Below are 11,585 nucleotides of genomic sequence, written 5' to 3' on the forward strand. Positions count from 1 at the left end.
ATGAATATTATTTAATTAAGTACATATAAATAAAAGACATTAGAAGTAAAGAGAAATAAATGTAGTATATGATATGTTTTTTAACATACACTAAAGAAACTTCTGAAAAATAACTTAAATGTATATGTTTCTTTAGATGTACCATATTGTCATACAAATTGTTTTTTAGAAGCCATCAACATCCAGAAAATTCTATATGAAAAGAATAATAATCTATAAAACAAAATGTTTACCATCAAAGATTGAAAAATTCATAATAACATCAATTTACTAGAATTATTTTCTTTTTTTTCTTTTTAATAAGAAAAAGTTAAAACATCTGGTATAGTCGATGCCTTGCAATCTTGGTTTTTGCTCAGTTATGAAAATACCAAATAAAATTTCTTAACAAAATTCCTATATATATAATAAGTGTTATTTTACAGATCATTTATTTATTTATGAGTACCAAACTATCTTATAACAAAAGAGATTGTGATATGCTTAAACAACTTAAAACATGTATATTCCAACTATGCGTATAATATTTCTTTTGAAATAGAATTATGTTACAAAATTGCTATCTACACAACCATTTTGATGTTTTTATTTTTATTATGTGTATGCATAGAAATGTGCATACACAGAAGTTTTTATATTCATAATATTTTATTGACAAAGAATATATTACAATGATGCTAGAAAAAAAAAATTATGCATTTCAATTCATTACATACATTTGGATGATGTAAAAATAATAATATTCACAAAAAAAATTAAAATTTTATTAGACATCCAAATGATTGAATATACATGTATAGCTGGTTGTGATTATAATTTGTATTGAACATGGAATTCAAAATTCAAACTAAGTATTATGGTCCTTTCTACTAATGCATTAAATATAACCCACTTGCATAACAAGAAAACCGAAGCACTGAATTTTTTTATTTTATTTTTTCAAAAATAGTTAAGAATGTTTACATACAAGTTTCTGATAACATGTGCTAAAATAAAATCATTATAATCAATACAATATACAATTATAACATGCTCACTGACATCACATAATAAAAAAGATTCCCATGCTAACAACATCTTTAACCATTTTTCCTAACAGCAAGATTCACTTTATTCATTTTCCAACAAAAGTTTTTGTTTTTACGCAGTGATGCTAATTTTACACGGCCATGAAACATGTGATCCCATCAATTAAACAATAACCATCCTACTTTTCCTTTTTCAGAGCGAAAACAAAACACAGAACAAGAAACTCGGGGGGGATACAGAAACCCATACCTTTTACGTTTTCGGAAGGATACAAATTCCACCGCGGAATCCGTCATGGATAAAATATTCGTCGCCGGTGAGGAGGAGGAAATTATGTTCGCGCCGACGGTGGGACGTGCCGCACGCGAGGAGCGATAGTGCCCCTTTGCAACGGAATCGAAGGTGCCAAATCAAGCCTCTCGAAAAGACACAAACGGGCTAAAGAATGGCCCAACTTAGCAAAAGATGCATGCCGAATTCACACACTGGGAGAAAGAGACTTACCGCGCGGACAGGCATCGGGGAAAGCGCCCCCTTCCCCGAACAGGAGGGGGTTGGTTTTCTGTGTCAGGATCGTCGCAGGGCATCGACGAGCTTCGTAAAGAATTGGAAATGCGCGGGGGGGGGGGGGTTGGGATGCCACGCGAGTTAACGTTCCAGAAGATTGTGAAAGATCCCGTGGAATCATGAGTATTCGCTGCGGTGGGTGGGGTGCGAACCCCGAAGTGACTCAGCGGCGATGGTGGGTTTTTCCCGCCTCGGAGGTAAACATCACCACAGAGTTCTGGCGGGGAGGGAGTTTCAATTCAATGCTTGGGTTGTGAAGGAATTTCCTGGCGAGAGCGTGGACGCCAAAAGTGGAGTTGTAGTTATAGCCAGTGGACTAATGACTCCGTGAGGCTTCGAAATCAGCGGGGGGGGGGGGGGGGGGGGGAATTCTCATAAGTTGTCCGCGTGGTTGAGTGGCGAGGGGGAGAGAGCGAGAGAGAAAGACAGAAAGGGGTGAGTGAACGATGGTTATGTGTTGATGAGATGCTCGTGTCGGACTTTGCTTATGCCTCTCACACGAGTGCTGCTTTAGGATGTGAGGCTGATGATGATGTGAAAAGAGCCGTTGTGTACGGCGTTGGTTAAGTCAGTTCAATTTGACTGGGCGTTCTTGCTGCAGCTGCTGCCTCCGCTGCCGCTGCAGTAACAGAAGGGGGATTGTAGGGTGCATGAGAGTAGACAAGTGGGAGTTGCGACGGGTTCGTACTTGTTGTGGTATCTGGGTTAGTGTATTTTGCGGTCTTCGTCAGTTCTCTGGATCCCGTTTTTACCAGTGATTGATAGGCGAGTGAGTGTCTCAGTTTGCAGGGTTGGGAACTTGTTTTGAGGACAGTTTTTGAGAGGAGTGGAGGTTTTGACCAGCGTCGAGGAGCTGCATTGGGAGATTTTGAATACTGAGAGGTTGGAACGAGTGGGAGGGTGGAGCGTGAGTTTGGGGTGTTTCTTGGTTTGGTAGAATCTGTTCTCTGGTAATGTTTGGTGATTGCTTGGATTGAGTATTGGGGTGTTTGGGGTATTGTGGCAACATTATCGTCTGTAAGTCGGGAAGGTTTATGGGCATTGTTGAGGTTGGGTTTATTTTTCGGTTGCAGGATGCGATCAAGAACGGAGCAGTACTTCTTTGATGCAAATGGTTTGAAGTGGTAGTTGGACAGGAGTTCTCTTGTTGTGAGATTCTTTGCACGTTTCGTCACGGGAGTAAGGGTATGGGACCCTCCAAGTATGAGACTGGCGGTGCGGGATTGCTGAAGTGGAGCTATCTAAGAGTGCAGCGATAAGGATGAGTAGTATCGTTGTTCTCAAGAGCAGCACAGTTCCCGACTCTGCATTCAAGGGTACTTTTAAGGAAGACGGTCAAGCCATGGCTCTCAGTGAGGTTCAGCGAGCTCACGACATTGGGTGGAATTGTCCAATGGTGCACCAGAGCGGGTTCAATCTGTCTGAAGAGTTGCGGAGGTCGGGAGAATTTTCTGCTGGGAAGAGTCGAAGTTTACGTAAAGAGCAGGATTACGCCTGCGCACCGGTGAAAGTAGAGAATATGAGCACTTCCTTGGTTGATTCTGCAGAAGAGAACACCACCATGAACGCTGCTGAGGTGACGGACCAACGTAGTGATGTGGAAACGAGCGCGGAGAAAACGAAGGTGGAGGACCATGGCCTCAGGAACAGAGTGTGGACTTTGGAAGAAGAGAAAGGCAAACTTCACAAAGACTTGGCTGCCATGACATTGAAGGAAACAATTCTGAGAGGCAAGGTCAGGGAATTTGAACTGCAAATGGATGGTCACAGGAAGCGAGTAGAGAGAGCAGAGAGAACAATTTTAGAACTCCGGCAAGCGGTGGCCCAGAGCAGTAAACAAGCGCGACAATCTGACGCAGAGGTTGAAGAGCTTCGCATGATTTGTGCTCGGAATGACGGAGAGAAGCAAGACATGCAAACCAGGATAGAAAGATTGCAGCAACTGTGTATGGATCATGAGAAGAGCATACATGGTCTCAGGCAAGGGCTTAAAAATGGTATGGATGGCAATAAAGAAGGAAGGATGAGCAGGTTGCAGAAAGAATTGCAAAGGTTGAGCGGTGTTGAGATTACTCTTCGTACTGACCTCGAGGCGTCTCGAGTCGAGAATACAACCTTGCGGCGTGATATGAACTGCCTACTGGAGAGATTTGCAAACCAGCAAAGAGAAAGTACAATGCACTTGAAGAAACTGGAGCAGGAGTTAAGGGCTGAGATTGATCGAGGCCAAGCTAAAGTTGCTGAACTTCAAGACGAAAATAATCTCCTGTTTGCGAAGTTGAGGTTGTTGACGAGAGAGAGACATGACACCCGAGAAGCCCTGAGATCTTCCAATGACAGAGTATCCGATTTAGAGGAAGAGAATCAATGCCTTCAAGAAGAGCTTGCGAAAGCAGAGAAGGCACTTGAAGTAAAGCAGAAGGATATTCTTAGCTTAGAGTCTCAGCTGGAATGCTCCAAACAGAACAGAGATATATCTGCCGCAGCGGTAGCGTTGAAAGAGAAAGCTCCTGCAAACGGTGTTTTGACGGTGACGGTGAATGACAAAGAAGAAATTTCCTCCGTAAACGATGATGCGATGGCGAAAGTGAACGATAAGGAATTTCGAAGTTCTGCACACTTGGGAAGTGAAATCCGTCAGAGTCTGCAGGCGGCGGCACAGCAACTTTACAGCATGAATGAAAGGTTAGAGTCGCTGATGGATAAACTCTCTGAGCGTGACCTTCAATTACAGGAAGCTAAGACGGAAATTGCTGAAAAGGACGAGGCTGTCACTAGTCTAGAGCACTCTCTGAGCAACTTAGCCAAGACGGTGGATTCCCAGAGTTCACGCATTATGCGCCTTTCCAAACAGAATGAAGACCTCACTAGATTAACGCAGTCACAGGCCAAACTGATCGAGGATTTCCAGTCTCGGCTCGCTGCTGCTTTGGGCTCTAAGAACAAAGCTGATCAAGAACTGGACGCAGCAAGAAAGCGATTGGAGGAATGTGAGAAACAGTTGGAATCACAGGATTTGACATGTCAGTTGCTACAAGAGAGAGTGGATGCGCTAGAGGCAGACTTGCAGCATTGCCAGCCACAGATCGCCACTCTTCTGCAACAAAGGGACGACTTAGCATCGGAGAGGGATGATTTGCATCATTCTCTTACCGACGCTACTCTTCGAGTCACAGACCTTGAGCATCGGTTGGCTGACAGAGAAGAAGTTGTGAAGTCGCATGAGGCAACCCTGCAGGAACTAAGGAAAGAGGTGGAAGAAAGCCAAAAAGAGTTGAATCTTGTCAAGCAAGAACGAGACGAGATGCAAAGAGAAGCCGAGGCTATGGGCAGGGAAGCATTGCGAACCAGTATGGAGGTTGAAGTTTTACGTAGACGAGTTCACCAGCTTGATGAAGATGTTCTGCTTCGGGATGGTCAGATTTGTATACTTCGCGGTGGTCTAGAGGATTCATAGCGAACTCCTCCCATTGAAAGGTCCCGAGCACGGCCAGAAAATGTACATACTCTAATACATGCCTCAGCGTTGATCAGGTCCTCAGTTTTCCACATTATTGCTTCTGATCCTATTCATGGCTTATCGACGTGACCATGCTGGTCATTGCGTTATTCTGCTGACGATGGTTACTACCCAGGATATGATGAGCCGGATGTCTCTCCAGCCTTGACTCTTGGTAAATGGACAACTGACCTTCTTCAATATCTGGATCCTACATTGACACATGATAGGCAAGAAAACCACATGATAGCCAGTTTTCTCTGCAGAAGTTGCGTACTAAGGAGTTCATTTAAGAGTGTTCCACTTTGAATACACTTGGTTCTCTTAAGACTACCTGATACGTCCACACTTCGACCATTTTTCGTTTGTGTTGCTGTAAGTGCCATTTCTCTGGAGGCCACTTATATGGGTTTCTGATTGCTAGATAGCATCTAGGACGTCAGGCCTGTTACGCTGGATCGGTATTACCTTATTTCCGTGATGATTTTCATGAGGTAACAGTAGGTTTGCATGCGTTGTATCCTATACTAGATGGGTATCTATGTTATGGGTTGTAGGTACATCATCTTCATAATTCAATCTTTAACACGTAAGAACTATAAGTACTCTGTGCAGTCATTTCTAGTTGAGTAAACACGTGTGGGTTTTTTACGATTAGCGATGCACCAAGTGCTCGCCCATTACCAAGCTTCTTTTTCAGGATTGTTCGATATCAAGCCATGGTAATGATATCGTGCTTCCTCAGTCGCCACAGTTCGCTCTCAGCTGCATCATATACACAATCTAGCACATGAGTCGCACCGAAGCAGCCTACAAGCGAGGTATGCGAATATGGTGAGCTCTCATCTACAACTGCAATTGTCTACAGTTATGTTCTTTGTCTCCACACCCGGTCCTAAAACCATCCAGCTTCTTCGAAAGCATCGAAACATTATACTGAATCAAGACTCTGATGCAACATTTTCCTACTTGTGCATTCACATTCCTGCAGCATACATTTATGATGCACCGTATGCAAACACTCGAAGATGCGCACCTACAGCTGCAACATTACTTGCTGTACAATACCATATGTGCACAATGAATCAAAGAGCGTAATCTGCCGCCCCCCAGCAAAACTTCATGCAGTACGATATCGGCGTGACACCATCAGCTGCTACCCTTAAATCGTCAGGAATGCCAAAGTGTCGGGACAGTAAATCACTTCACGAAATAGCCGGGACCGGGTTTAAAGCACTGCTCCTCAATCAACCTATCACAAACAAGAGAAAACAAAGACAATGTCGATGAGCCTGGCCGTCCAGCTCACTAGATTGGCAGATTAATATAGGTTCAATTAGGAGAAAGCTTGAAAAGAAGTAACAAGAGTTCCTATTGGAAAAGCCGAGAGTAGTCGCATACCATGATTTGGTTACTCGTCCACAACAGCCACTGTATTTTTCCCGTTTATTTTGAGGAAATAAAATGAGATACCTCCTGCTGTTGTCAACCCAAAAAGCTGCATTTTCCATATTACCTCGCTACGTAACCTCAGGTCTTCGTAGCACAGACAAGACAGATTGAAATAGTCATTGGAACTGCAACGTTCATTCCGATGAAACGCATTACGCAAGATTTAACTTCAAGGAAACCAGCTAACAGTAATAAGAAGTATCCACTAGAACTAAGATCAGCAATCGAGATTGTGCTACGGGCAGCATTGTTCCTTTTCCAAGTTCCGAGCAAGCGTGTTGCGACTTCGTGTGCCAAAACTGCAGCAGTACGCTTTTCATGAAACACGTACACCCGAAACCCTCAATGGAGGTCACATAGTTGCCTCACTATGCGGCAGATTGTCTGCTAAGAATCTGTTTCTAAGAAGAATCACTACATCGTTCAGTTGGGCCTGGCTACCAAGAATCCGCAGATCTGCACCTGCTTCACGTGATTCGAGCCCAACTCCTCGATCTCCCTCAACACAAGGGCGGAATCCTGGCACACCCGAACATGGGCAATTCCCACACGGTCCAGAAGCGACCATCGTAGTAATGAAATGCTTTCACGGGACACGCCGTCGGAGTTCTGTTCTCATGTAAAACCAATCACATTCGTGAACTCACTATCAAGCTATGCTTGGAACTTATCCCCCCACACAAGACAACAATGCTGGAAAACATTCATTCATTCTGTGGCTCAATATCAATTAGAATTTGAGCAGCTGCAACACTCGGCATTCAAGCTGAGTAATACTTCTGTTCCAAACTTTACAAACCATGTATGTATCTGTGTATGTATATTCCTATATATATATATATATATATACACACACACCCAAATCACAAATTGCACTGTTGATTATAGCAGACTGGCGGAGTTTACGATGCGAGCATCCCACCAAGTCGAACTCGAGGCAGGGGTGGGTGCGGGGATCATCAGCATTTCTGCAGGAACGTGTACTTCACCTGCCCTCGCGATGGCGTCATGAAATGGTGGGGCGGAGAAGAAGAAGGTCTTAGACTCGGTCATGCCGATTGGGTTCCACATTCACTCACACACTCGGCAATGCGCGGCCACCGTTCTAGACAAGCCCTGCAAGGGACTGGGCCCGGCCATGGCCTACAGCTGGGTCACCTCCACCACCACCGCGCAAGCAGCAGCAGCAACGAAAGGGACGCCATGCTCACAAAAAAGCACAAACCCAACATGCAAACAAACAAACCCCACAGACCCACAATCACCCACAATCAACAACCCTAATTGTTTTGTTTTGATTTGTTTTTGTCTTGTTGTGTATTTTTTTTAATACACAGAGAGAGAAAGATCCGACATCGTCACGGCAGAAGACAGAAGCTGCTGCCGCTCGCTCGCCACTGGAGCTGCAACCAAGACGTGGTCCAGTTTTCAAAAAAACAAAAATTGGCATCAACATGGATCTCATCATCAAGGCTCGCAAAACCCAAGGCATGATCATAATTTCTATAGATCCATTTTGTTCCTTTTTTTTTTTTTTTTTTTTTTATTGCTACACGAAATCTATGGCCCTAAATTCTGATGTTGTATCTATAATAAACATTATGCACTTATGAGATCCACTTGGAAGAGTGTTTATGGGTTTTTAAGTTTCTTTTGCTATGCCCATGACTGTGTGCATGTAAATTCTAACAATTTTATATGCACCAATGGCACTATTTACATTCAAGTTGAAAGAATAAAATAAAATAAAGTAATACATATATTTTATATTTCAAGATTTTCTTTGCAAAGCTGTAGTGATTATTCTACTGCACTTATTTATTTAATCATTAGATTAAAATCCTAATATATGATTTTTGTTTGAATGTATTATACTTTGTATAATTTGTATACTAAAGAAGTTAAAAACACATGTATTGTTATATATTGTACTGTTTTATTTACATATAAGGATTTTGCATGTATATGCTTATCAGAATTTATCTACATTAATGTTACAACATATTTATCCATATTAGTGTTTACTATCATGAAGTTGTTTTTCCCAAAAAAACCTGATTCTACAATCAAAACTTGTACTATGTGGCTAACATAGAATACAAATAGTTAGCAAACCACCTTCTTAAATGGGGCTTTGGTCTAATAGTCTATTTAAAGGTTATTAGATTTCAGACATATTGAGGTCTATGTTTCAAACCCCGTAGCTATGAAAATTTTGGGGTTCTTGGGTTAATTGGAGAGTAGGAGCTTAAAAAAATACTTGTGAAAAGTTCTTTAGGCATTGATTTAGAGTGCTTTGAGTTTGTATTGATTTTGTAAAGGCTTTGTAAAGTTAAGATTATTTTGAAGTTAGTATGGATTTTGAGAATTATAAAGAGCTTATCTTTTAGAAAATTGTATAAAATTGATTTATAATCTATATGTAAAATTTTGTGATTGTTTGATTGATGTAGTGGTTGATTTGTATAATAAGTTTGAGCTTGATCTAATAGTCTATTTAAAGGTTATTAGATTTCAAACGTATTGAGATCTTGAGAATTGGATTTTACAAGATTAGTGAGGGTTTCTAAGGTTTACAAAAATCTCCAATTTGGATTGAGTTAAAATTTTGTAAAATTATAGTTGATTTGATTTTAAACAATATTACAAAGTTTAAAAGCCATTGAATAGTGCAATTAAGAAATATTTGCTCTAAGACATTAGCATCAAGATTGAGGAAGAAGGTTAGCTAATACTAAAGTATATTTTATGGTTTATCTTTTCTTTAGTATATTTGATTGTTTTCAAATTATTTGCGCTTATTTTTTATTTGGTAATTAAAAGATGTGCAAATTTTGAATAGAAATCTAGAATCAAATTATTATTTATTGAAGATTTAATATGCTATAGGGTTGGTTAAGATTTTGTTTGAAGTTAAAGATTTGATTAGAATTTAATTAAGGTTTGATTTAAAATTTGGGATTCAATTAAGATTTTATTAAAGTTTGTTTTAGGATTCAATCAAGATTTGAAGAGAATTTGATTAGGATTTGATTTAAGATTTAAAGTTCAATTAGGATTTAGTTTAGAGTGTAGGATTTAATTAGGATTTTGTTTAGGATTTAGGATTTGTTTAGGATTTGATTAGGATTTAAGATTTAAGATTTTATTAGAATTTATTTAAGATTTACTTATAATTTCTATTTATAATATTTATTTAGAATTTTTACTTTAACATTCCTTTGTATGTTTGTTTTTTTTATTTTTTGGATTTTTATGAAATTCTTTATGATTATTTTATGTTTCTTTTATTACTTCTTTAAAATTTCAATTGGATTTGTTCACGATTTGATTAGGATTTTTAAGGTTTAATTAGACTTTTTTTAGGATTCTATTAGAATTTTTAAGATCTTGTCATTATAATTTCTATTTTTATCTTCTACAACCAATACTTGAGACTCTTTGTGCAATACTCTATGACACTAAGTTGCTTCAAAGGATCATGTTGATGTCATGTGATTGTTACTTGTCTAGTCAAAAAGTGATGTTAATGCACAAAATTATAGAAAGAAAATATTATTGCATTTAGTTGCTATAGAAGGGCAAATCCAAGTAGTGAAGGAACTTAATATAGAGTATTAATTACCTTTGCATTACTCAAGTGAATAACAATAACAAAACAATGCATTAGCTTGCAATTGAAAACCGTCACAAAGATATCAAAAAGTTGCTTCTAGAATGATTTAATGTCAAAGAGTATGTCAGCAACCTCTACTGAGACAAAGAAGTCTACATAGCTATGGCAAATGCTATATTGGTTGGTGCCATATTGATTGTTAACGTTACATTATCCTCATGGTTGCAATCTCTATTGATTTATGCAATTTACACTAACAACTATGAAATATATTGAAGTTCAGAGCATCATCCAAACCTGCAAGTATTTAAAGTATTTAATACTTTGTCATTCTTCTTTTCTATTGCTCTTGTGTTGGATGGTATTAGAAGTGTCTTATCCACCTATAACCAATTTATCTAAGATGTTGTGGAAAAAGTGAAAAAAACTCTATTTTGAAGTAATCTTCGTTTAATATGTTTTGTGATATTGTCACAGACATACTCATGTAAGCTAGTAATTACAAATACAAATAGGTGGAAGTAAGTAAAAGTAGGTAAAAGTAAATTAATTCTATAGTATTTAATATGGAAGCTTTCTAGAAGCTTTATAGACGCTGCTTTGACTTCATAGGTGCCTTTAATTGACTTTTTGGATTAGAAACGTGGTCAATAAGTTGGCCATGTGCCACACATATTGTTAGCTTGAAGATTAAGCTAACTATGTGGCCCATACGTAGAAAAACTTGCCTTGTAAGTGAAGGCATGTGTCCTACAAAGTCAATACATATTGGAGGTCCTATAGAACGTCGCCACGTAGCCCCTAGTTAGATAGTATATATAAAGACAAGAGTGAAGGCTTCTTCACTCTTATCAACTCTTTTTTTGCTTCTAGTCTAGTTTCAAGGGTCTCTAGTTTTCTTGTCTTTTGGCAATAGCCATTCTAGTTTCTCTTTCAATATACATACTTATTTATTTATATTTTGTTACCTTTCTTTGAGTGAAGGCTCACTTGACTGAATTGATTTTTCATCGAGTTCTTGTCCTTGACAGATTGACAAGAGTATACCTACAATATCAGAGCTTTGTCTAATCTTGAGTAAGAGTGGATTATCTTTTTTTCTTAATAAGATATAAGCATATTAGAAGTTGCGGATTACCCTCTTCTAAACTGATATTGTCTTTAGTATTTTCTTTGTTCTCAAGTCCTCTCTTCTATTTGTCTTGAGTGATATTAGACATCTTCTTTTTTCTAAGTGTTATCATGGCAGAACTTGTTGAAATAAAGAATGCAATGGCACAAATGCAAGAACAATTGAAGGAGTTAATGCTTGCGATGCATCAACTCAATTTACCACCACAAGGAGCAACAAGATTGGCAGGAAGTGAAGATATAGAAATGGTTGGAGCTGCTTCAACATCTGCACCAAACCATGTCTTTTTT

General features: G+C 39.2%; 1 protein-coding gene and 2 long non-coding RNA genes across 7 annotated transcripts; 1 reads left to right on the forward strand and 2 right to left on the reverse strand.

The window, feature by feature from the left end:
* Window positions 1-917: 917 nt before the first annotated feature.
* On the reverse strand, window positions 918-1,659 carry LOC149987393 (uncharacterized). The gene is made up of 2 exons (XR_016498549.1): window positions 1,534-1,659; window positions 918-1,412 (listed from the first exon to the last, which is right to left on the reverse strand). It is a non-coding gene; the product is annotated as an uncharacterized LOC149987393 (long non-coding RNA).
* An 8-nt stretch (window positions 1,660-1,667) lies between these two features.
* On the forward strand, window positions 1,668-5,428 carry LOC112296148 (uncharacterized). Of its 3 annotated transcripts, none has more exons than XM_024548396.3 (2): window positions 1,668-1,793; window positions 2,670-5,428. In XM_024548396.3, exon 2 carries the CDS (start codon window positions 2,858-2,860, stop codon window positions 5,051-5,053), a length of 2,196 nt encoding a protein of 731 aa, XP_024404164.1. In that variant the 5' UTR covers window positions 1,668-1,793; window positions 2,670-2,857; the 3' UTR covers window positions 5,054-5,428. The 3 variants fall into 3 exon arrangements, with proteins under 3 accessions (XP_024404164.1, XP_024404162.1, XP_024404165.1); XM_024548394.3 differs by lacking the exon at window positions 1,668-1,793 and adding an exon at window positions 1,980-2,478; XM_024548397.3 differs by lacking the exon at window positions 1,668-1,793 and adding an exon at window positions 1,999-2,031.
* LOC149987394 (uncharacterized) lies at window positions 3,641-7,919 on the reverse strand. Of its 3 annotated transcripts, XR_016498548.1 has the most exons (5): window positions 7,537-7,919; window positions 7,010-7,156; window positions 6,497-6,631; window positions 6,132-6,347; window positions 3,641-5,860 (listed from the first exon to the last, which is right to left on the reverse strand). It is a non-coding gene; the product is annotated as an uncharacterized LOC149987394 (long non-coding RNA). The 3 variants fall into 3 exon arrangements; XR_016498547.1 differs by having other exon boundaries at window positions 6,497-7,156; window positions 7,537-7,916; XR_016498546.1 differs by having other exon boundaries at window positions 7,010-7,910.
* Window positions 7,920-11,585: the final 3,666 nt, after the last annotated feature.

The sequence above is a fragment of the Physcomitrium patens genome, chromosome 19 (assembly GCF_059467195.1).
Source record: "Physcomitrium patens ecotype Gransden chromosome 19, ASM5946719v1, whole genome shotgun sequence".
NCBI lineage: Eukaryota > Viridiplantae > Streptophyta > Bryopsida > Funariales > Funariaceae > Physcomitrium > Physcomitrium patens.